We start from the raw sequence: 24,642 nt of genomic DNA, 5'->3' as shown, positions 1-24,642 counted from the left end.
ACACATCTCATTCAGACAAAGTGCTGTGGTTCATGCAGGTGGAGTCCACAGACTGGAACAGATGTCAGAGACGCCTCGAGAAAAGGTTAAGCAATCCTAACGCTCTGCTCCATGTCTGCTTTATTGGCAGTTTCCATGTCGAGGGAAGCTGCTGCCAAAGCAGCAGAGAGCGACTCACTTATCAGGCCTGCCAGAGAGGAATGAGAGCACATTCTGCTGCTGATCCGCCTGCAAACTGCAGGGGCTTCAGCATGAACACCCACGTCTGCAGCATCAGTCAGGAGGACGACTCCATTTCAGCCAGCAGGACAACAGGAAAGCAGCTTTGAATGGGAACAAATGATGCGAAACCTCAGTGCAAACTTTCCTGAACAGAAAACGGGTTTTAACCACCGAGCAAAACAAGCAGCCGCCGCAGAATCTGGTCTTTGCACACAGAAACCTCACAAAGCCCAGCTTTTTGGGAGTGTTGTAATCATTTTCCATGTTAGCTCATATACAGCGATGAGGGAGGGGGCCGCTGCTGCCTTTTCTGCCCGAGGACACGACTGAGCTGCAGGTCCAACGCTGAACAGCTGAACGGACCAGAACCACTGAAGGAGCAGGCAGAGGCGGCGGCCAGGGGACTAATGAAAGACATGGAGACTGTTGGCAGGAGAGACAGCGAGCAAAGCCAAGGCGTCCGTCATGGAGCGACGGACGGGAACGGAGGACAGACAGCTTGGTCTGTAAGGAAACTCAATCTCCGTGTGGTTGGTGTTTTAATCAAAGTCCATCAGAGCCAGAACCTCCCCATAAACCCACAAACTCTTCTCTCATCCCTCAGATGCTCTTGAAACTCTCCTCAAATTTCTGCACTAAAGGCTTAATGAGACGCCTTATTTTCCAGAACCAATCAGCGTCCTCCTTGTTGGACATGGGGGTTGCAATGACCTGGATAAACTCTAACCCGGTTCTTCATGAGGTTTTTCTAGAGGTCGACCTTAAACTTAAATCCTCCTGACGTCACAAAGTTAGAAAACAATTCTTTTTTCATCTTAAACGAATCCTGAAAAATCCTTTCAGCTTCCAAAACGGTGATGTGATGTTAAAAGATGGTGATTTTGTTTTATAGAGAGCCTGAAGACATGAACTAACAACAAGGGTTTGTAAAGATGCTAATGTGGACTCCTGATTCTCCTCTGTTTGCTTAAAACCAACCCAGTAACGGCAAAATCAAGCTGCATCACTGCAAAAGCTTCAAGCTACTCCAAGGTCCGGCTCTTATCTGGAGGGGACATGTGTGGCCTCGCCTTTTATTTTGAAAGTCACTTCCTGTCTGCTCAGACCCACTCAGACCCACTGATCTGACCTGTCTTCACAAAAAGTCTCCATCCTGAAAAATACGGAGTAAACTCATCAGCTGTGTCGACATGCAGACCACGCCCTGGAGAAGGGGCGTGTCCTGTGTAGATGAGACGCCGTATGACGGCTGAGCGTAACCTCCAGCTCCTATAGCGGCCGGAGTCACGCCCCGTTTGACACAATGCTGATAACAGGAAGAGCCGTGTGGAAACACCTCGCTGAGCCTGTGATGTTTGACCTGCGTCGCCTGTTTCCCTTCAGACAACACAAACAGCAGCTGGGAGAGCATGATGGGTCATTTCTGTTACGACAGAAGCTGGCATACCTTCATCCCAAACTGTGCTTGTGAAAGACTGACTGCAGCTTCCATCCCATCATCTCTACCACTGCTGGTTCTGTTCAGGTTCTGCAGATCACAGAGCAGCAGCTCGCCTCCAAACATGTAAATCTCCTCATTTATGAGCTCTCCCAGGACATGTGCTGCCTCTCTCATGATCTCCTGTGGTGATCGTAAAGCTGCCAACTAAAGCTTCTCAAATGTGAGGAAGCAAACCGCCACCCTGTGTCTGTGCAGCCCGTTCTGACTTCAGTGTTCATTTGGACGGCGCTGATCAAAACCCACCGATGTTAGGGAGAAGAAGCATGCTGCCTGACACAAAGCAGAGCCGAGATGACGGCTGGGAAGGGGCTGCACACGGAGGACTTACCACAAACCTGGGAAGCCCAGTTCCACCAGCATTCCCAACGAAGATCCCAGAGCTGGCCTCAAAGGTCAGAGGTCGAGCGCTCCTGGAGAAGGCGACCTTACGGTGTTCTTCACAGTCCATGTAGAGACGCACCTGCAGCAAACGCAGAGACACAACCGGGATGGAGAGCAGCCACAAAGCCTGCAGATAACAACCGTCAGGAAGCACCGGCCCAAAGGAAACACTGCTGCTGCTAGAATGGAAATCCATTCAGACTGGAGTCACATCTTAAAACATCAACCTTTGACCCAAAGAGGGAAGAAAAACTACTAAATAACTTAAATGCACAAAGTCGTAACTCAGCGTAAACCTGCAGAAAAGCAGCTGCAGTTCCACCAGATCCAGTGACCCTCCGACCCATGCATTATGACAAAGAACCGCTCAGTCTAGTGTGGCTGGATCCTCTCCTGATGCTTTAAACACATCTATTAGGTAAACTCTGAGTTGAGGTGGAGCTGCTGCTGTGATGAACCCTCATGCTTCAGACAGGAGCGTCTCTCTCACCTCTGCACCCTTCACGCTCAGAGAAAAGCGTGCCCATCTGCCCGTCAGCTCTCCCATCTTGAAGGAGGCTGCCTCCTGCGTTCCCGGTCCCGCCTCCCGGTCCGTGTAGTACAGCACGATCCTCTGGGAGTCATCCTCCACCGCAGACAGAGCCACGCCCAGCTGCACCGTCTGACACAGGACAACAGTCATCTGTCATTCTAAGATGGGACAAACGGGGAGAAGGATGAGTGACGCCTCACTTTCTGATAAGCATCTGTGATGGCGAACAGCACGCCCCCCTGCCGGGTGGTTGGTTTGGCTGTGACGGTGATGGCAAAGTCCCGGTAGAAGGGGTCAGGGAGGAAGGACTTAGTGAGGCGGCCCACGTTGGCGTCTGGGCCGAAGCTGTAAGCCGGGTAACCCTCAAAGCCAGTGACAAAAGAGACGGAGGGGGGCAGGGGGACGCCGATCAGCTCCGTCAGCTCCAAGGCGCTCTGAGGGCCGCGGCCTACAAAGACAGCAGAACGCGTGAGTGCAGAGGAGGAGGACACGGCTCCCAACACCTTCACCACATGGAGCTGCAAGAAAAGAAAGTTTGACAGACAAAACAAAGACACAGCCTCACTGAGATGCTCTCCATTCCAGTCAATAGGAGGCTTGGTCTTCCTCCCAAGACATTTGGATTCCTCTTCAAAAGCTCACAGAACAGAAAAGTGTTTTTTAATCAAAAACAACAGAAACATTGTCATTTTGAACATTTAGAATCTCAAATCCACACAGAAAAGCCTGAACTACAGCGGACTCCAGACTCTGCATCAGACCAAAGCTGGATTTCAGACCCCCCCCACTATCAAACAGCAGGGGGCAGTACGAGTCATTTTCCTCCAATCCACTCTCTACATCCCTTTTGGGGTCACGGGGTCACCGGTCTGTCACGCCCCCACACGTTAAAGTCACCCAAGTCTTTGTGGGAGGAAGCCGGAGAAAACCTGTGCATGATGAACACACAGAAGGGTCCCAGCCGGGATTCGAACCGGTGAGGTGAGAGCACCGACCAATGCACCGCCGTGCAGCCCGCTCTGCAGAGCTCCTGTCATGGAGCATTCATGTAATCATTCCAGCTCTTCCGTCTGAAACGCCCCCCTCTTTAAGCAGCATTGACAGATTCTCAGTTACATCCCATAAACCTCACTGAGAGACCAAGAAGCCCCCCCATAGTGCAGTCATGGCTGAACTCTCCTTTGTTTGGACCGTCAGTCTCCCAGAAATCCTCCAAGCTTCCCAGGAGTGCCAGACTGTTTGTGCAAAAACCGCCGTGCCCTTTGCACAACACCCTGCCCCCCCCCACACACACACCGACACACACCCACACCGACACACACCCACACCAACACACCGACACACACCAACACAGACACACACCTGGTTCTCCTTAATGGGAAGACCCCAGGAACAATGGTCTGTTCTTTCCCTGCGTTTGGGCAGCAGGTTGTGCGTCTGGCATCTGGAAGGCATTAGGTCGCACTAACACGAGCTGCACAGTGGCGGCTCCCGCAAATTACACTCACCGCGTGGCGCGTGCTCGTGCCTGGGGGGTGGGGGGCAGATTCCCCAAAATCAGAAGGAGTGGGTTCTGTGCCATAGAGTCTGCATATGGAGCCGGGCTGCCCGTGTGCACGAGTGTGAGGCTGTTAAAGTTTACTCCCTGGAACAGACTTCTACCTCCAGCTCCTAATCAGACGGAAGCTCCTGCAGTTCAGAACGCCGTGATGAAGACTCACTGCAGCTGCATGGAGCCGTTCTGGAAGAAAACCACACCTGTGGATTTTCAGGTGAAGATGGGCGTGACTGATGATGGCTTTGCCTGTCCGTCCTGGGGGAGGATCCCTCCTTCATGTGGACACCGCTGAGGTTTCTTCGTTTTTCAGGAATCCGTTTTTCAGGATTTTCTGAATCAGTTTTTCCTCACAGAGGAGGAGGGTCTAAGGCCAGAGATGCCAGTCTAGTTTAGAATCTTTCTATTGAATTGTGTGCATTCATGATGATGTTTTACCCTACATTTATCCACACAAAGCCCATCGAGACGACTGCTGTTGTGATTTTGGGCTATACAAATACAATTGAATTGAATTGATGAGAAAACTCCTGATCCTCTCCTGACCAAAATAAATCTGCAAATACATCAGAATTGATGCAAAGCATCTCCAAACTTCCTCCAGCTGTCCTCTGACCCACTTCTGATTCCAGAAAAAGACGTTTTGGAATCAAAACGAACACTTTACTGTTAGAGGCCTCGTCTCCAGCCAGAGGTCATGGAAATAACCTTAGCTCAGCTCGTCACTTCGCTCCGTCTCCTGGCCAGCTGTGACATCACTGCAGCTGTTCCTCCACTGAGTCACAGCTGAACAGCCAGATAGAAACCATGAAGAGATGGAGACGGGTCCAAGGGAAATAAGTCACTTCTGAATGTCTTCATCTGCAGACATGAAGTTCTCTAGCTTTCCCCTCCATCTGCTCTGGAACAGAGGAGAACAAAAGCACGGAACTCGCTGTCTGAGGCGAAACACTGCCTCAGTTAAGTCGACTCCGTTTGCTGAGAGGATGACCTGCTGCAGTCATGCTGCAGTCGCCGGCTGCAGTCATGCTGCAGTCGCTGGCTGCAGTCGCCGGCTGCAGTCATGCTGCAGTCGCTGGCTGCAGTCATGCTGCAGTTGCTGGCTGCAGTCGCCGGCTGCAGTCATGCTGCAGTCGGAATGGAATAGAATGGAATGGAATGGAATGGAATGGAATGGAAGCATCCTTTTAACTCCACCCACTTCATCCTCCACAGTCTTTTTCAGACTAAAGAAAAACACATCTGTGCTGTACTGGCAGAAAAATTAACCAGCTAGTAACTGTTGACAACTGGGATTTTCAAAATAAAGGGATCAAGTAAAAAGTTGTTTTGCACTGAAAACTCTGCAGTTCAGGAATAACCAAGAGGCTGTTCAGGTGAGCAAAACACTCCAGGATGAAACTCTGCTCGGAGTCCAGGTGCACCTTAAAGCAGGTTTGAAAGACCTGTTGTGTTTGGATTCAGACAGAAATGTGTCGGTGATGACGGATGGAGGCGTGTCTTCCTGTCTGGAGCTGGTCTGAGGTCCAAGGCGCTGAGGATGGATTATTTCATTTCATTACAAGCTGCAGACTGATCAGCTATTTAGTAACACTGTAATGTTCTGCAAACATGTATCCTTTCACAATAAAAGCTCATCCATCCCAGTTTGTCTGCATGTTTAGGGACAATACATGAAAACACAGAAACGTGATTCCAGCATGTATGAATGACCCCCCACTGTCACAGTATATGAACCACAAGGAGTTTTCACTTTATACACCAATTTTACTGAGGATGTATTCAACAAATGTCATTTGACTCTTCATCCAAAACCAGAACTGATCCTCTTCACCTCCTGAAGTTAGGAACTCAAACCAGAAGAACCAAAGGATCCAAAAACCAGACTATTGTTCTCACAGCAAGCAGCTGCTGAAGTTCATGTTCTAAAGTACGTTTACAGATAATAAAGCTGAGCTCTCCCTCTGAACATCATTAGCAGAATGTTTTTGTTCAGCCAATCTCCTTCAGTTTGTGAGGAGAATAATTCTCCTCAAGCTGATGGAGAAATGTCCAGGTTTGACTTCATGATGCAGAACCGCCATGTTTTGATCTCAACAGCACAGCCGCAAACAAAAACCAACAAGTACACAAAAACCCTCACAGTAAATCCAGAACAACAATCCAGCAGACGGGCTCAGGCAGCTTCTCAGAACTATTTTCCTCCAAAACAGTCGCTTTGTGGCTGATTCTGCCGCGTCTATTGATCCCAGATGGTGAAGTCACCTTACTGGAGCAGATCAACCACACATGGAGGGAAAAACCCGGCAGACTTTGGTTCCTGGGCTTCTCTTTGTGTTCTCCCAGAGCAGCAGAAAGCTGAAAAATCCTCACGAGGATTTTCCTCTGAAGTATCTGTGCTGACAGCTGTGGAGTCGGCTCCTGGAGGCTCACGTCGGGGATGTTTGCACACATCAATGCGGTCCTTCATACATGCAGAGCTGCAGGCTGTGAAGGAACCCGTGCAGCTCTAAGAGACAGCAGTGTTCTCCGCTTGCTCTGGACTTCAGCAGGACCGGAGCTTTTATTTACGTCACCTGGAGAAGACTTTACACGTCAAAGGAGTCCTTCAGGCCTGTCATGGATGTAAGTAGAGAACATTGACGGTTCCGTCAGCTCTCCGTTAGGATGACGCGTCTGCAGACGGTTCCACCATTATCCAGAGCATCCTGACTGTATCACTGGTGAGGGGGCTGCTCAGGGTCAGCCCGGGTGGGGGGACATTACAGGAAGTGATGTCACAGCAGGAAGCACAGAGTCATGAAGGACACTTTCTCTATACTGTTTACATGTTTAACCCCTCTGTTGTAATAAAAATATTAATCATACATTTCATATTTAAAATGAATTATTCTGAGCACTCAAGGTCGCCGTACATGTACAGTGAATAAAATGGTACACAGTACCTCGTTTATTTGCTCTACAGTCAGACCCATGTCCTCGGTTAACCCCGGCTCAGGGCAGCTGTGGAAAACAGCAAACTCAGCATCCTGCAGGAGCTCAGATTTTTGTGGCTTGAGATAGAAAGTCCCATGTGAGGAGAAAAACGGGAAAACAGTCAATGCAATTAGTCCTAATTAGTAATTCCCCAAAAGTTCAGTATTTCAAGGAATTCCACTAAAGCTAAAGCTCTCATGATCCCACAGGAAGGTCTGGATGCAGATGAAAAGGACGACGAGTCGGAGAACTGAGATCCTTTAGCAGTTTGATCCCATCAGCAGATTAATAAAGTGTTTTCCTTTCAGCATTTCTGACCAAACGGCTCACCAACCATGACTGAAAAGACACAAGTCCTGCACAAATAGTCCCACTTCCACATCAAAAACCTGCAGGATCCGATCTTCCTGATCCATTTAAACTTATCTGATTCCGTCCTCAAATCAGGTTGAAACTGAAGTTTTGGCCAAAACACACAAGAAGCTGCAGCCGAAACCCAACAGCAGCGTTTTCTCTGGCTGTCTGCCCTCTGAAGGTCGATTTCATGGACGGCGCTGAGAGCTTCACCTCCACATCTGAGATCCTCACAAACCACCAGCACCTTCACTCATCTCAACCTTTACCTTTCTGAGAGCATTCCAGCAGCAGTCCCTGAAGAGAATTAGGTTAAAGAGGAAGATTTGGTGTCAAAATAAGGGAACAAACATTCTTCAGGATGTGTATCAGCAGCTGCAGCCTACACTGATGCGTTAATGCAGACGCTTGAGATGCTGAGGAAACGACAGGAAGCTCTACGTTCAGCAGATGCCCCCCCATGTCCACCCAGACTTCCAGGTTTTTAGCTCTTCTGCTGCCTCCGGCATGAAGGACATCCTTCACAGATACAGAAAACAGGACGGATTTTCCCATAAAACCAGGTTTTACAGCACAGCCAGAGTTTGTCAAACGAAAAACTACACCTACATTGGTGTTAACAGTGTGAGCTATTGTTGTCATGGAGACAAAAACCTGCCACAGGTAAAACACCGTGTCATGTTGAAGTCAGACTGCATTTCAGTTCTGACGCTGATGGAGAAGACATTTTAATTGTGTAGTTAGTTGTTTAGTTGTCAATCCTGCTCCTTTCATGCCAGCGTTTACCGCCATCACTGCATTCCTACGCATGTTTCTGTAGAGCACGCTCACAAAGCCCCTTCTTTGCTGCAGGAGCCGCTGGCCTGACATTCGGGTCTTCCTGCACAGAAAGGGCAGCATGTGGAACCTGTGGGTGGCGTGCAGCTGGTGGTTCTCGGGGTCACGCGGTGCGTGTGCTGCCATCACACAGCCAGAGAGATGAAATGATGTTCTGCAGACACCAGCCACCATCACGGGAGAACCGGCTGCACCGAGCCGATCAGATTCTCTGATGAAGTTCAATCCTGCGCCGTGAACGCCAACAAAGAGCTCATTGTCACGCAGACATGCAGCTTTAAGAGAAGCATCTCTCAGCTCTGACTTCCACCGCCGACGTACAACAGGAGCTTTATGTGTGATGGTAAAGTGAGGACTGGATGGAGGTAAAAAGGCCGAGCGTCCTGCAGAGTGCATTCTTGTGTTTGGTCCAAGATTCACCAAGGGGGCGGGGCTTCATGTTCCTCAGCCAAATGGGTTGGTTTCTTCTCTGCCGGTGGTCTGATGTCCAGCTAACCCGTGTTAACGTCCTCACTTCCACCTTCACTGAAAGGCTCAGACCTCCAGAAAATCCTGGGACAGTTTAAAGGATTTCAGGATTCTCCGTTTGGCAGAAACCGAACACTTTCCAACAGCAGACACACTGAATCAGTGGTTCCAGGAGAAGGCGGCCTCTGAATGAGCTCATCAGGCTGTGAGGATCTCTCTACCAAACAAACACCTTCCCAGTTTCAACTGATCCCCTTAAACTCAAGTTCTTTCTCTTTAAAATGTCAATTCTGGCCACAGAAAAAGAAAAATGGTCAGAGAAGTTTGTGCAGAATCATGGACTAGTGTGCACAAAGCTTGGTGTCCATATAAGCCGACAGCCTGAACAGGAGCCGATTCCCTGATAAACACTCGTCACTCACTATATTGACCTGGTTAAGCTACATTTACCTGGTTTAAGCTACATTTACCTGGTTGAAGCTACATTGACCTGGTTAAAGCTACATTGACCTGGTTTAAGGTACATTTACCTGGTTAAAGCTACATTTACCTGGTTTAAGCTACATTGACCTGGTTAAGCTACATTTACCTGGTTCAGCTACATTTACCTGGTTAAAGCTACATTTACCTGGTTAAAGCTACATTTACCTGGTTTAAGCTACATTGACCTGGTTTAAGCTACATTTACCTGGTTAAAGCTACATTTACCTGGTTTAAGCTACATTTACCTGGTTTAAGCTACATTTACCTGGTTCAGCTACATTTACCTGGTTAAAGCTACATTTACCTGGTTAAAGCTACATTTACCTGGTTTAAGCTACATTGACCTGGTTAAGCTACATTTACCTGGTTAAAGCTACATTTACCTGGTTTAAGCTACATTTACCTGGTTAAAGCTACATTGACCTGGTTAAGCTACATTTACCTGGTTCAGCTACATTTACCTGGTTAAAGCTACATTTACCTGGTTTAAGCTACATTTACCTGGTTTAAGCTACATTGACCTGGTTAAGCTACATTGACCTGGTTTAAGCTACATTTACCTGGTTTAAGCTACATTGACCTGGTTAAGCTACATTTACCTGGTTCAGCTACATTTACCTGGTTAAAGCTACATTTACCTGGTTTAAGCTACATTTACCTGGTTTAAGCTACATTGACCTGGTTAAGCTACATTGACCTGGTTTAAGCTACATTTACCTGGTTTAAGCTACATTGACCTGGTTTAAGCTACATTTACCTGGTTTAAGGTACATTGACCTGGTTAAAGCTACATTTACCTGGTTAAAGCTACATTTACCTGGTTCAGCTACATTTACCTGGTTTAAGCTACATTGACCTGGTTAAAGCTACATTTACCTGGTTTAAGCTAAATTTACCTGGTTTAAGCTACATTTACCTGGTTTAAGCTACATTTACCTGGTTTAAGCTACATTTACCTGGTTAAAGCTACATTTACCTGGTTTAAGCTACATTTACCTGGTTTAAGCTACATTGACCTGGTTAAGCTACATTGACCTGGTTTAAGCTACATTTACCTGGTTTAAGCTACATTGACCTGGTTTAAGCTACATTTACCTGGTTTAAGGTACATTGACCTGGTTAAAGCTACATTTACCTGGTTAAAGCTACATTTACCTGGTTCAGCTACATTTACCTGGTTTAAGCTACATTGACCTGGTTAAAGCTACATTTACCTGGTTTAAGCTACATTTACCTGGTTTAAGCTACATTGACCTGGTTAAAGCTACATTTACCTGGTTAAAGCTACATTTACCTGGTTTAAGCTACATTTACCTGGTTTAAGCTACATTGACCTGGTTTATGCTACATTGACCTGGTTAAGCTACATTTACCTGGTTCAGCTACATTTACGTGGTTAAAGCTACATTTACCTGGTTTAAGCTACATTTACCTGGTTTAAGCTACATTGACCTGGTTAAGCTACATTGACCTGGTTTAAGCTACATTTACCTAGTTTAAGCTACATTGACCTGGTTTAAGCTACATTTACCTGGTTAAAGCTACATTTACCTGGTTTAAGCTACATTTACCTGGTTAAAGCTACATTTACCTGGTTCAGCTACATTTACCTGGTTAAAGCTACATTTACCTGGTTAAAGCTACATTTACCTGGTTAAAGCTACATTGACCTGGTTAAGCTACATTTACCTGGTTCAGCTACATTTACCTGGTTAAAGCTACATTTACCTGGTTAAAGCTACATTTACCTGGTTTAAGCTACATTTACCTGGTTTAAGCTACATTGACCTGGTTAAAGCTACATTGACCTGGTTAAGCTACATTTACCTGGTTAAAGCTACATTTACCTGGTTTAAGCTACATTGACCTGGTTAAGCTACATTTACCTGGTTCAGCTACATTTACCTGGTTAAAGCTACATTTACCTGGTTTAAGCTACATTGACCTGGTTTAAGCTACATTTACCTGGTTAAAGCTACATTTACCTGGTTTAAGCTACATTTACCTGGTTAAAGCTACATTTACCTGGTTCAGCTACATTTACCTGGTTAAAGCTACATTTACCTGGTTAAAGCTACATTTACCTGGTTTAAGCTACATTGACCTGGTTTAAGCTACATTTACCTGGTTTAAGCTACATTGACCTGGTTTAAGCTACATTTACCTGGTTGAAGCTACATTGACCTGGTTAAAGCTACATTGACCTGGTTTAAGGTACATTGACCTGGTTAAGCTACATTGACCTGGTTTAAGGTACATTGACCTGGTTAAAGCTACATTTACCTGGTTAAAGCTACATTTACCTGGTTAAAGCTACATTTACCTGGTTGAAGCTACATTGACCTGGTTAAGCTACATTTACTTGGTTAAGCTACATTTACCTGGTTGAAGTTACATTTACCTGGTTCAGCTACATTTACCTGGTTCAGCTACATTTACCTAGTTAAAGCTACATTTACCTGGTTAAACCTACATTGACCTGGTTGAAGCTATATTTACCTGGTTGAAGCTACATTGACCTGGTTTAAGCTACATTTACCTGGTTGAAGCTACATTGACCTGGTTAAGCTACATTTACCTGGCTCAGCTACATTTACCTGGTTGAAGTTACATTTACCTGGTTCAGCTACATTTACCTGGTTGAAGCTACATTAACCTGGTTAAAGCTACATTTACCTGGTTAAACCTACATTGACCTGGTTGAAGCTATATTTACCTGGTTGAAGCTACATTGACCTGGTTTAAGCTACATTGACCTGGTTAAAGCTACATTGACCTGGTTGAAGTTACATTTACCTGGCTCAGCTACATTTACCTGGTTGAAGCTACATTAACCTGGTTAAAGCTACATTTACCTGGTTAAACCTACATTGACCTGGTTGAAGCTATATTTACCTGGTTGAAGCTACATTAACCTGGTTAAAGCTACATTGACCTGGTTAAAGCTACATTGACCTGGTTTAAGCTACATTTACCTGGTTCAGCTACATTTACCTGGTTGAAGCTACATTAACCTGGTTTAGGCTACATTTACCTGGTTAAGGAATCAAAACATCAAGGATTCTCAGAAGTGTGTTAGAAATCCACCTGTAACCTGAAGAATGTCTCCAGATGAAACATGTTTCACTTTTTGGGCTTTTGTTTTGGAATGAGCTCAGACAAAGCAGCAGCAGGCTAACCCTAAAAAACAAATTCTCTGAAATAATGAATCTGGCCACCAACTGACTCAAACACCACAGTTCTCCTCTCATGCAGGAACAGTGATGAAGAAAGCCTCCTCATCACTGAGGACACCCCCCCGCCCGATCCCTCCTTCTGCTGCCATCAGGCTGGAGATCTAGAACCCTGCTGGTTGGTTTGGGAGAACTGAATCAACTGCAGCTCACAGTACTGTGAGACCAGGATGCCGTTTGGAGAAAAGAAGCTCAAATTCTCAGCAGAAACACAGTGTTGAGCATGGTGGTGGTGGAAGGCTGATCATCTGGTCTTCACGGGGAACCTCCATTTGTTTCCTCCTCTGAAAGTCCAGTCCGTTGCTGAGCGCCGTCCTGATGATGGCGGTTTCATTTCTGTCCCAATGTGCAGAGACTCTGTTTGTCTGATTAAGTTCCCTTGAGGCAGAGCTTCCATCTTTCACTCGTCGACATCTTTGCATCGCGTGATCACTCTTTCAGAGCAGTGCTTGTGCTCTACCAGTCTGTTGTGGCCAGCACTTGTCGGTGGTCTGCTGGGGGGGGCAGCATGGCAGCCAGTGACACAGAGAGACTGAACAAACTGAGTAGAAGGGCAGGCTCTGTAATCAGGTGCAAAATGGACCCATTTGAAGCTGTGATGGAGAGGAGGACTTTGAATAAGCTCGTATCCATCAGGATAATCCTGAGCATCCTCTCTATCCTCTACTTGGCGGTCAGAAGAGCTCCTTTTCCAAGAGGCTGAGGCTTCGCCTTCACGCCAACCACTACAGGAGACCATTCCTACCTCACTCCATCGGACTCTAGAACTCATCATCCATTTGCCATAGATGAACTCATTGATGTCTGTTTTTCTAGAGCTGTTATCTAAACTGATTGTTTTCCTGATTGTCAATCATTGTTTGTTTGTTTGTACTGAGCCTGAATGCGGACACTGCAACAACCCAATTTCCCAAGCTGGGATCAAAAAAGTATCTTCATCTGATCTGACCTGATCTGATCTGATCTGATCTGAACTTATCTGAACTGATCTTATCTTATCTCATCTTAAATCACCAAACAGCTAAGCATTGCTTTTGTTTCAGGCATTTGAGTCAAGGGTTTTCAGATTTGCACAGTAGACCTAACCTGCAGTTCTGATGAGTTCAGGATCAGTTCAAGATGGGAAAAATGATCAAAACTCGCCAACGTCAACAATCAAACTGCAGCACATTTTTCATTTCAGTGAAGTACAGCAGCAGAACCTGAAGTCTGGAGTGGTTTTCTTTAAGTGCGGCGTAAACGGCGTGATGTTTCCGTTTACTGCACGCAGAGGCCTCTGTGTAACCAGCTGGAGGAACTTCACTCTGACCTAAGTGTCAGAAAAATAATGAACCTGTAAAAAATAGGACAGTCCAAACCTGTCTTTCAGAAAGCAATAAAAGCTTGAATAGAGATGCCAGAACAAAAGCATTTCTCACCCAAAAACTCCATAAAATGTGGAATCTTTGGACTTTTCTGTGGTTTCTGTCAGAAGAAGAAAGATTTGGAAACATGAGAGAAGGAGAAGAAGTGATCAAAAAGACACATGGATGGACATGAAAACAGGTATCAACTTGACACGTTTACCTGAGGGCCAGTGAAGGATTAACATGTGTAACTGAGCATGCTCCATGACCAGCTAATGCACAGCAGCTCCTAAAGAAATCCCCTTGGAGCCCTCCCCCTTTTTCCACAGAGGATTTATGGACAGATGAAGGTTCAGCGTGTTTGTAGTCATCACACTAGATACTTTTGGACGGGGAGGGGGGTCTGAGTGATCCCATCTGCTTTGGCTCTGCTCTCTGAGAAGTTCACTACAACTTGAAGACCCAGACGTGAGCCAAACCATTAACCCTCCAGTCCATTCACCCCTTTCAGGGAGCCCCCCCCCAGCTGAAACAGCGGCGGGGGGGGGGGGGGGGGGGGGGTGCTCAGCCAGCCTGACTCATCCTAAAGTGGCCTGGATGATCCAAGCACCAGGGGGAGTGGATTGCTGCAACTTAAGCAACGTTTTCCCTTCAACTGTGTCTCTGGGGCCGTGTGAAGGTGGAGCATGATGGGAAAAAAATCACCTCCCAGGGATTTTTATCACGGTTGTTGGTTTCCTTCAGGTGGAGAAGGACAGAATGTGCACAAAAACCCAGTTCAGACATCAGACTCTAACCAGAGTTTCTTCTCTGACACGTCTCCGTTCAAAGTGGACCGTTGTTTGATTTTTGGAAGGTTGGCGCATCGTGACGGTGTCTGTGGGGGCGTGGCCACACTTAACGCTACAGTTATGGTCTCCCAGAGCAGGCTCATGTGTCTACATTTTAGGTGAGTCTAAAACCGCATCTCAGAGCCGTTCTGACAGGAACCAACAGGCAAGACACGTTTCCACCTGAGTACAGCGTTCCCTCGTGATGTCACGGTTCACCTGGCGCCGGATTTTCTTCAGCATCATTTTGCATGATTTTTTTTGGGTCTTTAGCGACCATTGTTTTCTGCATCCTGATTGGCTGACACATTTGAGTCTGAACTCAGCCGATTGATCATTTTTCTAAATGAGCCTTTGTGTTTCTAACCCCCCCGTGTTTCTGCTGAATGCAGATCTTTGGTAAAAGTCTCCACTTCATGGCTGAATGTTGCTCCTAACCACAGCTGGAACATGTTTACATGCCAGTAAAGTTTTACAGGCAAAGTTTGAACTTTTAACTCCAACAGAAAGTAAACCTCTCTGTTGTTCTGAAGCAGGACTGTTCCGCTCCAGCACTGAAGTCACTCTCATTCAGAGACAAATCTGTCCCAGCAGTCCTTCCACTGATCCTCCGGTCCACCACTTCCCTGTCCTGCAGAGACTGCTGCTGGCATCACCAGTCGGGTCAGAACCAGGTTCAGCCCGTTTCAGTTTCGTGTCTCCAGAATGTTTGATCTCTGCGCAGCAAAGAGGACAGTTGGAGGTTTTCCTCCAACGTCTGAGCATAAAGGTTAGTTTATCCTGCAAAGGACACAGGATCACAGAGGACTGTAAGGCGGGGATGGCTCCCCAGGAGAACAACAGAACCAAAGAAACCCAGGAGGACAGCTCAGCCCGTCCTGCTCAGCCCTCTGATTCTGCTGGGTCTGTCAGACAAATGTGATGAAGATGATGCAGCAGATGGAAGACTGGAGGACAGAGACGCATTCACCTCTGAGCTCCTCTTCCAGCATGAAGTCAGGTCAGTGGGGGTCTCCATCCCAGCTGATGCTGCAGAGACGACCCTCCGACAAAAGCCACTTTTCAAAGCGGATAAATGATGGAGCAGAACCAAAAACCTGAAAGCTTTTGGAAAATTGATCTGTTTTCCTTTCTGGGGGGGGGGGAGGTGAAAGCTTTTAGGTTAAACCCCCAACCCATAAGTCTGGTGGTGCCTGAAGCAGAGACTGATGACAGATGTGACCAGTTCCTGCCCCTGTTAAAGCCCCCCCCGTCAGACCGACGCTCACTAAAGGATCGACTAAGAACTCGGTTTGGGTTCACCTCATGACCTTCAGGCTGAAATCCTTCTGGATCAGACCAGTGGTTTTCTTTTGGCAGACGTCCAGCACGTCTCATAGAAATGTGGCAAATTTATAGCCAAAAATGATAAATTCATTTTATTTACGTCCATAAAGTCCTTATTCAATTTCACTTGTGATTCGATGAGAAATCGTTCCTTTTTTTGGTGGCGTCAGCGAATCAAACAGAGCCAGTTTTATGAGCACTGTCCTCGCCTTTGGCGTTCTGGACGCGTTTATCTGACATGCAGATTAGCACCTCCTAATCTGTAATTACGGTCGACACGGTCTGTGAACCCAGCAGAGACCCCCGAAGGCTCAGGGTGGGGTCCCAAACAAAGACCCACTGAAGGGATTATCTCTAAAAGCTAGAAGGGAAATGAACATTTGTGGGAGTTTGCATCTTTCCTTGCCCAAAGAGTTAAAACAATACAAGAATGGTCACATCCTGAAATGTTAAAGCGCTTCATTATTGTTGGAAAAACACGTCTAGTAACATTTCATTGTTGAAAAGTTCTGCAAAGCTGTTTGCTCAACAACCTCCATGCTCAAATCTGTTTCTCATTTGTCCAGCGTCTCTGCAGAACTGTTCGAGCATGACACAATGCTTCACATAAAACCAGGATGCATGATGGGTAACACTGCCTGGATCTACCTGCTTTAATGATCGTCACGGCGGATAATGCTCCATGTGGTGATGGTGGCCCCTCCAGCCAGAAAAAAACAAAAAACCTGCCCAGAAACAAACTTACAAAGACAAAAGAAGAGCCAGAGGTGAAGATCTGCATCCAGAAATTCCCACAGAGCAATTATGGAGCATATGTGAGTCCTGAGTTATTGTCCCTGCAGCTCCTCTGGGCTTCATTCTGCAGAATAAAGGCCCACACACACGTGGGCCATGGCTCCAACTGGTGGGATTAATCTGCATCTTTGGCTGAACAAGTTTGGAAATCACCAGCAGAGAAACACTCCCAAAAAAGTTTTTAAAAGCGCTCCCAACAAGCATGAAACTGGATCGGCTGTTGAAATGAGTCTCTGACGGATCAGGAAGAGGAGGGGGACAAAGCCTGACAGATGAAGGGGCAGCAGACCATGAGGTTTGCTGTTTACTCGCCACAGGCAGAGAAACAAAAAGGTAAGTTGAGACCAAACTGTTGAGTCAATTTGTGTTGCTGCCTTCAGGAAATGAATGGAAGGTTTGCTGACAAACAGCCGCTGCAGAGCAGATGACTGTGCATGCAAACACAGACGGCACCGCTGGAACCTCCCCGGGAACCATGTGTGAGACAACAGAGCCTTCAGTTCTCCTTTACGGCCCAGAGCACCAACCCAACGGCAGCAACAATGCCATGCATCGTGTGTTCTACAAACGGCTCTGATCACAGAGAAACCACCCAGACCTGGAGGGAAGAAGAGACAAACGAAGGAGGAAATGAAAAGTTTGGGTTTCTGAAATGTAAGGTTCCAAGTGTGAGAATGTTCAGTCGGGTTAAAAACTGCAGTCATGGGAGCCGACAACAGTCATCCACACAGTCATCAATACCTTCATCAAGCGATCTGAGACAAAGGGTTCTCTGATCCAGAGGCCAGATCTTCACTAAACCTCTGAAGGTCCCCAACCATCCGTATGGAGCTGCTTCTTCTGAAGCTCCTGTGCTGAGCACCGACCCGTCCTCTCCCTCTGTGCGCTCCTAAACCGAGACCGGGGTGTTTCTGCTCCATCTTTCCGCCTCTCCACCCTGAAGTTCCATGTTTTCATCCACCCAGCCTGTGTGGAGCAAAGCCAGGAAGCTGGCCGCTCCCAGGAAAATAAACGCTCCACTTTAGGCCACTTCAAGTTACAGTAAACTGCAGCCTGAAGCAGAGCTGGTGACAATGTTGAGGGGGAAATGGGGGTGGGGGGCGACTCCCATGCTGTCATAGGTCTCATATTTTATGAAGTATAATGAAGTTATTGTACGGAACCCGCGCTGCGGTTCTGTTCAAGGCAGTAAACCATGTCTCTGTGCTGATCCAACACTCAACCACAGACTGGCTTCAGTCCCAGCTGTTCTCCCTGTGGTGTGTGTGGATGGTTGTCACTACAGACCGTTAAACCACAGCTCCGCCACTTTACAATCAACGTGATGAAGTCGTCTGATGATGGGCGGAACCACCGTTTGGATGAAGGGCTCATGCTGGTTAAAGCAGCAGCTCTCCCAGTGCTGGACGGTGGACGGCGGCTGGTTTTCAGGCCAACGACCCGCCGCCGTTCTGTCCAGTCAAGTTCCTCAAGAAGATCAGAAAACCTTTGAGTTTGTCGGTTCTCCTTCAGACACAGACGGCAGGAGATGTTGGACCATCCTGTCACATGTGACTTGAAAAGTCCAAAAGCTAGAAGTCTGATGATGACTTGGTTCACATGTAAACAATCGAGGAAAATGATAAACACAAAGAAAATGGAAGAATTTTAAATCGTCTCTTTAAATCAAAGGAAACATTGGACAGAAACTAAAGAGCAGTGGATGGAAACTTAAAGGATTTACTGTAAAAAGGCTTTTGGTTTGTCAAAATGAACCCTCAGTTGATTCTGGAGGGTCTTCCTGTGGTCACCACATTTGAAGGAAGTTCTTCCTCTCCCTTTGAGGAGCCTTTTAAAGGTTTAATGACAGAGGACAAACAATCAAGAGCACACAAAGGGGGTCAAAGTGACATGTGGCATCGCACCTTTGTCCCCCACAGGGAAACATTCCTATACTTAACACATCCTGTCTTTGTGCTCCAGTTACAGGCTTTGAAGAGTCTCATTTGTCTCCCCGTCACACCAAGAGCTCCACTTTAAATAACCGCCTTTTTGTCCAGGACGAGTTTAGCCGGCTGAGTTCCTGTTTACCATCCAGAGGAACGTCCTGGGCTGGCGTCTTGTGTCAGAGTCTGCAGGTCGAAGGTCTTATGGGCAGAGCAGAGACCCAGAAACAGACGTCTTGTAAAGCCAAACATCAGTAAACGTTCCTTTAACCATAATCTGGATGAAAACGCTGAAAGTAAAACCTGGATTCTGCTCAACAATCTTCTGTTCCTGACACGGGAAAAGGTCAAAAGCTGCTTTTCCAATAAGATGGAAACAGTAGACAAACTGTCAAAAACCATAAAAACAAAACCTATCGAGGTCGATTCTCTTATTTCATGTCCATCAGATAATTCCTAACAACAATAAAGTGTCTGATGAATGTCTTTAATGTAAACATTTACTAGAAAGCGGAATAAAAACCACCCCTCTCTGTTTGAAACATAAATACTGATGAGTCCAAACCAGCATCTGCTCTGCTTTACTCCCTCATTCGCCAAACATTTAGTGGTTGTCATGGTAACCCCGCCTCCTCTTTCTTTGGCATCATCTTTGATGATTGAGAATTACAGATTTTTTTTCTTAAAAATCCGACCAAAGAGTTCCTGAAAAACAGGACTGATTGAGTTATGTGAACTTTTTTCAAATGAAGCGCTTTGGGAAACTTTCAAAGTCTCCAGTCTTGCTTTTTACAGTGATTGTCTGTGAACTCACAGCTGGAAAGAAGGTTTTTACTCGGCATGAGAACTTCTGCCTCCAAGCATGTTTCACTGAAGCAACACCGACGATGTCGTCCTAGCTGCAAACCGAGCAGAGACTCCTGAAGTCAAACTGAAGACTTAATGGATGTAGGAGGAATTAAGGAACACCTTTATGAACAAAAACACATCTGTGTCTGAACGCTATTATGGAAATAGGAATCTTAAAATATTTCCACAGAAATCTCACAAAAGTCTGTCTTCATCCTATGAACCCAAATAAGCCGTTTTCCTACATTTTGATTAGATGGACGACGCCTTCCATGGACTCATGAGGCCTCATTAGAGCAGCTCAGTCCTTCAGACTGATGAGGCTCCACTGATCATCTGTTCCCTCAAAGACAAACTCTGAACCTTCAAGCCTTAAATAACAGAAAGGCTTCTTCCCTGCCACCGTGGATCCACTAACATTTCTGATGGTATTTGATAAATAAATACTGACAGATACGTGTCTATGATGGAATCATGAAACTCAGAATTATTCAGTTATTTCTGTTTAGTGTTTCTCATTATGGTAACAAATCAATTTCCCACTGTGGGATCAATAAAAAGGTCTGTTCATCGCCTCTTTTTGCTTTAGAGTTTGACCTCCTGAGTCTTCCTGCATGAAAGCTGTGGTCCAGAGAGTATCAGGAGAGCGTTCCCATTTGGACGGAGACTAAAACTTCATCTGCTGACCCTCAGAAAAACACAAATGCTGCCTTTGCTAAAGTCACACAACAAAGTTGGCTGCAGTTTGGTTCCAGCTGCTTCGTTTTGGGATCATTCGCTTCCATGATGTTCCTCTGTGACTCAAGACATTCCTGTTCAGACCTGCTTCATATTAGAATCATTCTGTCATTCATCACAAACAAAATGTTGATCGTCTACACGATAAAGCTTTTTCAACCTCTTGATCAGAGGAACCAACAGAATTGTCCTCATCTTCATCGTCTCTAACCAGCAGCTGTGTTCACGTCGTCTGAGATCATGAAGAGCTCGCCTAAAGAGGTGACATGTGTACAGCAGCTGCAGAACCAGCTCTTGGTTTGGGGGCGTGGCTAACGAAACGGCAAGACGGCTTCAACTCGGCTGAACAGAATCATGTTGAGTTATTGTTTCACCGGAACCTTCTGCCGTGAATGGAAACATGCTTGATCGAAACTGAACCGCTCAGATGACGCAGCAGGAAGCTGCACGGCTTCCATCAGGCTCCAACTGAGCGCGCTCAGTCCTCCATAAGTGCTACATGTGAACACGTTTAACATTAGAAGAAAACAGGAAAAAGAGCTGTCAGGTATAGATATGCATCATACTAGAACCTTCCCATGTCAGAGTCTAAAGGACACCAGTAAGTATCAACAAAGACTCTTTCCTGAATGTGTGAGAACCATGAGATCGGCAGAACCTCAGCAGAACTCAGGTTCTTTAGGACCAACACAGTGCCGGAGAAGGGTTCTGGAGAAAACAACAGCCGTTCTCAGGGACATCTGAAGAAATGAGACGAACAGAGCTGAGGAACAGCAGGAACCTTTTCTAGAGAGGAAACTGCAGATGCTCCTGCCAAACAGGATTTACACATCGACCCAACTGGATTCTGTCAGCTGGATGGTGGGATTACTGGAGTCGTCTGAACTTAAAGAACGCCAGCGTTCTCGAAGTTGCTTTTCTCCAATGACTTTTATTTTTTAGAAGTAAAGTTAGCATCCGAGCTACAGCAAACACGTAACTGAAGCCTCGAAGCAGTGAAGCTTTCTGATTAAACTTTATGATTCAAACTTTTTCATGATTGCAAACTGACTTCAAATAAGTTTTCTCTGAATCCAAATACCCAAGGCTGCTTTAGTTGTTCTCATCCTTTCATTTGGTTCTGATTCTGTTTTTTCCATTTGTTTACTCATTGTTTAACTTTCTCATCTCTTTGCCTTTTTTACTTTATTAGTCACTACTCAACACTTCAGGGAAGAGTTCCAACTGAGTCAGAACCCGCACTGATGGAGCATGGGTCCAGCACCGGAGCCCAGAGCCGCATTTCACACTGAGGATCAGAACGGCTTCTGAAATCAGGCTTAGAAAGGTGAAATTACCATGGCAACAAGTCTGTTTTGTAGAACATTTACAGCCTGCAGCCTGGAAATATTTGTCCCCGGTGCCTTCTATCTGGCCCGCCTTCCAGCATGAGCGCTCACATTCTCTCCCCCTTGGAAAGTGAGTCATTGTGAGTGTGGCAAACACACAAACATCCTCAGCAGCATCGACAGAAACAGAGCCCCCCTCCTCAGGAGCACGTCTTTCATGCATCGTTTCCATAGAAACGGGCCTGAATGGAGGTTTCGATAAGAGTCGTTCCCATCAGATCACATTCCACTGATGTCACCAGAGGAAGACCGCTCTCCAGGTTGGCCTGATAAGATGCTCTAATAATGTTTGGAGAGCTCTGCCCTTTTGCCCCGGGGGGTCATGGGTCATGGGCACTCATGAGGGTCAGTCTCGCACACATCTCCAGCACCAGCGCTGTGCTCCGGCCGCTTCTCCTGAGCCTGGCGGTTCCTGTCCACATCCCTCTGTGAGCCTCTGCGGCGCTGCCAAAGGAAAGCGGCTCTTCTGTCAGAGATAATTGGGAACACGTTGAGCGTCCTCGTGGAGAACGGACACGGAAACCTTCGCAGAAGCAGCAAAACGTGACGCTCGGACTGCTGCAGGAAAGTGTCGACTCAGGAGTGAGGCCGTTCCGGGTCTCTGGTGCATTCATGCACATCACCGCCTCTGTTCTCCTCCACAAAAGGTGGAATGTGCAGCGGTTCTGGACTCAGTCCAGATCCCCCAGGAGGAGGTCATCGCCTAAACGGGGGCCTCATTTTAAGTACGGCTTAAAAAAAACTGACCTGACTCTCTCAGGACTTCCCCAAGATCTGTGCTGAATCAGAGAATCCTCCTCCTGGAGGGGGTCGATTAGAAAGAGGAGCGGGAATTGAACCACAGCCAGAGGAGCAGAGTGAGTTCCGAGCTTAAAACACGCAGCAGCTGAACCATCTAGAATACCGCTTCTGCAAAACCCATGTCAACAAACCACGTGGTTCTGATCAGACCGATCCGTATCCATCTGAACTCTGACAAAAGCCCACGTACCGTCCAGCAGCTGATGGGCCGAGCAGAACCACAGGACCAGCAGAGATAGTCCAAAGAACCAGGGCGGACCGCTGCACCAAAGCAGAAGCGCAGAGTGAGACAAATGAGACAGCGAATGAGGAGACAGCAGAGAGAGTTTCTTTTACCGGGACGTCATCTTCTCTGGTGGGGGGTTCAATTCCACACTACCAACTTTCCCTGCTCATGTGTGGCTGTGACAGAGAGACAGATGGAGCTCACTCTGCCTCTTTCCCACTCCACACTCCAAGGCTTTCCTCCTCCTCCTCCTCCTCCTCCTCCTCGTCTCCTCCTCCTCTCCTCCCCCCCTCCTCCTCCCCCTCTAGTTTCCAGTCAAACAAAGGCAGCTTCAGTGTGTCCAGAGTCAAGGGGCCCTCACAAAGTTGTAATCTGACTCCTGAGCATCCCTCCACGGACCACCGATTTCTAATGCAGCCGCCCCCCTCCCTCTGACAAACATCACAGCCTCAGAAACAAATTAACACACCCTAGAGAAGTCTTCCTCCCGCTTTACCCTCCTCCTCTTCCCGCGTGGCCTTGACGGCTCAGGATCTGTGGCATCCGAGGCATTTTTCCACAAGTGCAGGGAGGAGGACGGTCAGAGAGAGAGCCGCCCCCCCAAATCAAAAGTCCCTCTGCAGACAGACCATGTCTGTCAGCCATCAAAACCTTCTCCTTTACATTCACTGAAACATTTGGGTCACATTCATGAAAATCAGACAGAAGCGGAGCGTCCCGCCGCCATTTCCTCGGCTCCGTCAGCGGCGGTTTGCATTTCAAAGCACCGTCAGGCCTAACCCTAACCCTGAACCTTATGTCTCCAATGTGGGCAGGACTACTCAGAGTATCTGCTCAAGTAACTTTACTTTCTGACACATCCGTTCAGTAAAAAGTGGATTTAAGGAAAAGTCAGACGTTGACCAATCAGAAAGGTCTTCTGCTGGTCTGTGATTCCAAATAAGGACTTTAAAGGAAACGCCAACATCAACACGAAGCTCTTTACTGCTTCATTTCTTCACTGTGACCTCTGACCTTTCTTCACCTTCACCATGACCTGAATCCAGGCAGAGTGTGAGGATGCTGTCACACAACTGGAGGAAAATTCACACAACATCTGTGAGGGGGGGCTATTCCCGCCCCTGAAGGCCCTTTACACAGGAATCTGGATCAGGATCTGATGACCATTGGGTGAAGGGATCATTACGCCGTTTGTGATTGGTCCATCTGACATGTCTACAGTATTTTCACAGCCAGGTTCACTCTTGGAGATACAAGCGGCTTCAAACTCCGGCGTTGGCTCAGAATTTCCTCGCTTGTGATGTTGGTTCCAGAGATCAGACGCGTTTGATGCCGGAGGGAATCTGGCGGAGACGCAGCCCCCCGTCTGTCTGCAGCAGAGGCGGGGGCAGATAAAGACCCCCGGCGGCGCAGACAGACGGGAGCCGTCATCCGGCCATAGATGAGGCGGCGCGCGTGACGACCTGCTGTCACGGAGACGACACTTCCTGCAGACCGACCGCTGCTGTGGTGGAGCGCCGACCTTGAGACCCCGCCATCAAACTGCAGACCCCATCTGTCTCTGTTTCCAGGTCTGATCTTCAGACGTTTCTGAGAGCAGATCAAGTCTTCTGTCCCTCACGTCTGCAGGAGCACGGCTAACATTCACACGTATGAGGTTAGGACGCGAAATGAAGTCCTCAGCTTCTGGATGAAGGCGGAGTCCTTCAAAACTGTCCACAAGAGTGCCCCCCCCCCCACACACACACACAGAGGTACACGGCGGGGTGGTCTTCATCACCGTGGCAGACTCTGGTCAGCATGAAGCTGAACGCCTGAGCTGATGTTTCTGCTCTTTGACCCACGTCATTCAGAACAGGAAGTGGACTTTTTGTCA

The 24,642-nt window shown here is 47.2% G+C and overlaps 1 protein-coding gene across 2 annotated transcripts in view; it reads right to left on the bottom strand.

Moving 5' to 3' along the window:
- The window catches only part of LOC101155308 (collagen alpha-1(XVIII) chain), a 43,250-nt gene extending 20,238 nt beyond the window's left edge, over positions 1-23,012 (bottom strand). Inside the window, exons 1-5 of one of the 2 annotated variants that reach the window (XM_011489122.3) lie at positions 22,877-23,012; positions 22,731-22,801; positions 2,837-3,084; positions 2,595-2,765; positions 2,052-2,183 (exon numbers count right to left, since the gene is read on the bottom strand). In XM_011489122.3, the coding sequence (XP_011487424.1) occupies positions 2,052-2,183; positions 2,595-2,765; positions 2,837-3,084; positions 22,731-22,801; positions 22,877-22,887 (633 nt within the window). In that variant the 5' untranslated portion in view covers positions 22,888-23,012. The remainder of the gene's footprint in view (positions 1-2,051; positions 2,184-2,594; positions 2,766-2,836; positions 3,085-22,730; positions 22,802-22,876) is intronic. The other variant, XM_011489123.3, reaches the window with a different exon arrangement.
- Positions 23,013-24,642: the final 1,630 nt, after the last annotated feature.

The sequence above is a fragment of the Oryzias latipes genome, chromosome 20 (assembly GCF_002234675.1).
Source record: "Oryzias latipes chromosome 20, ASM223467v1".
Taxonomy (NCBI): Eukaryota; Metazoa; Chordata; class Actinopteri; order Beloniformes; family Adrianichthyidae; genus Oryzias; species Oryzias latipes.
The sequence above is the reverse complement of the archived record's forward strand: the minus strand, read 5'-3'. Positions and strand labels throughout refer to the sequence as shown.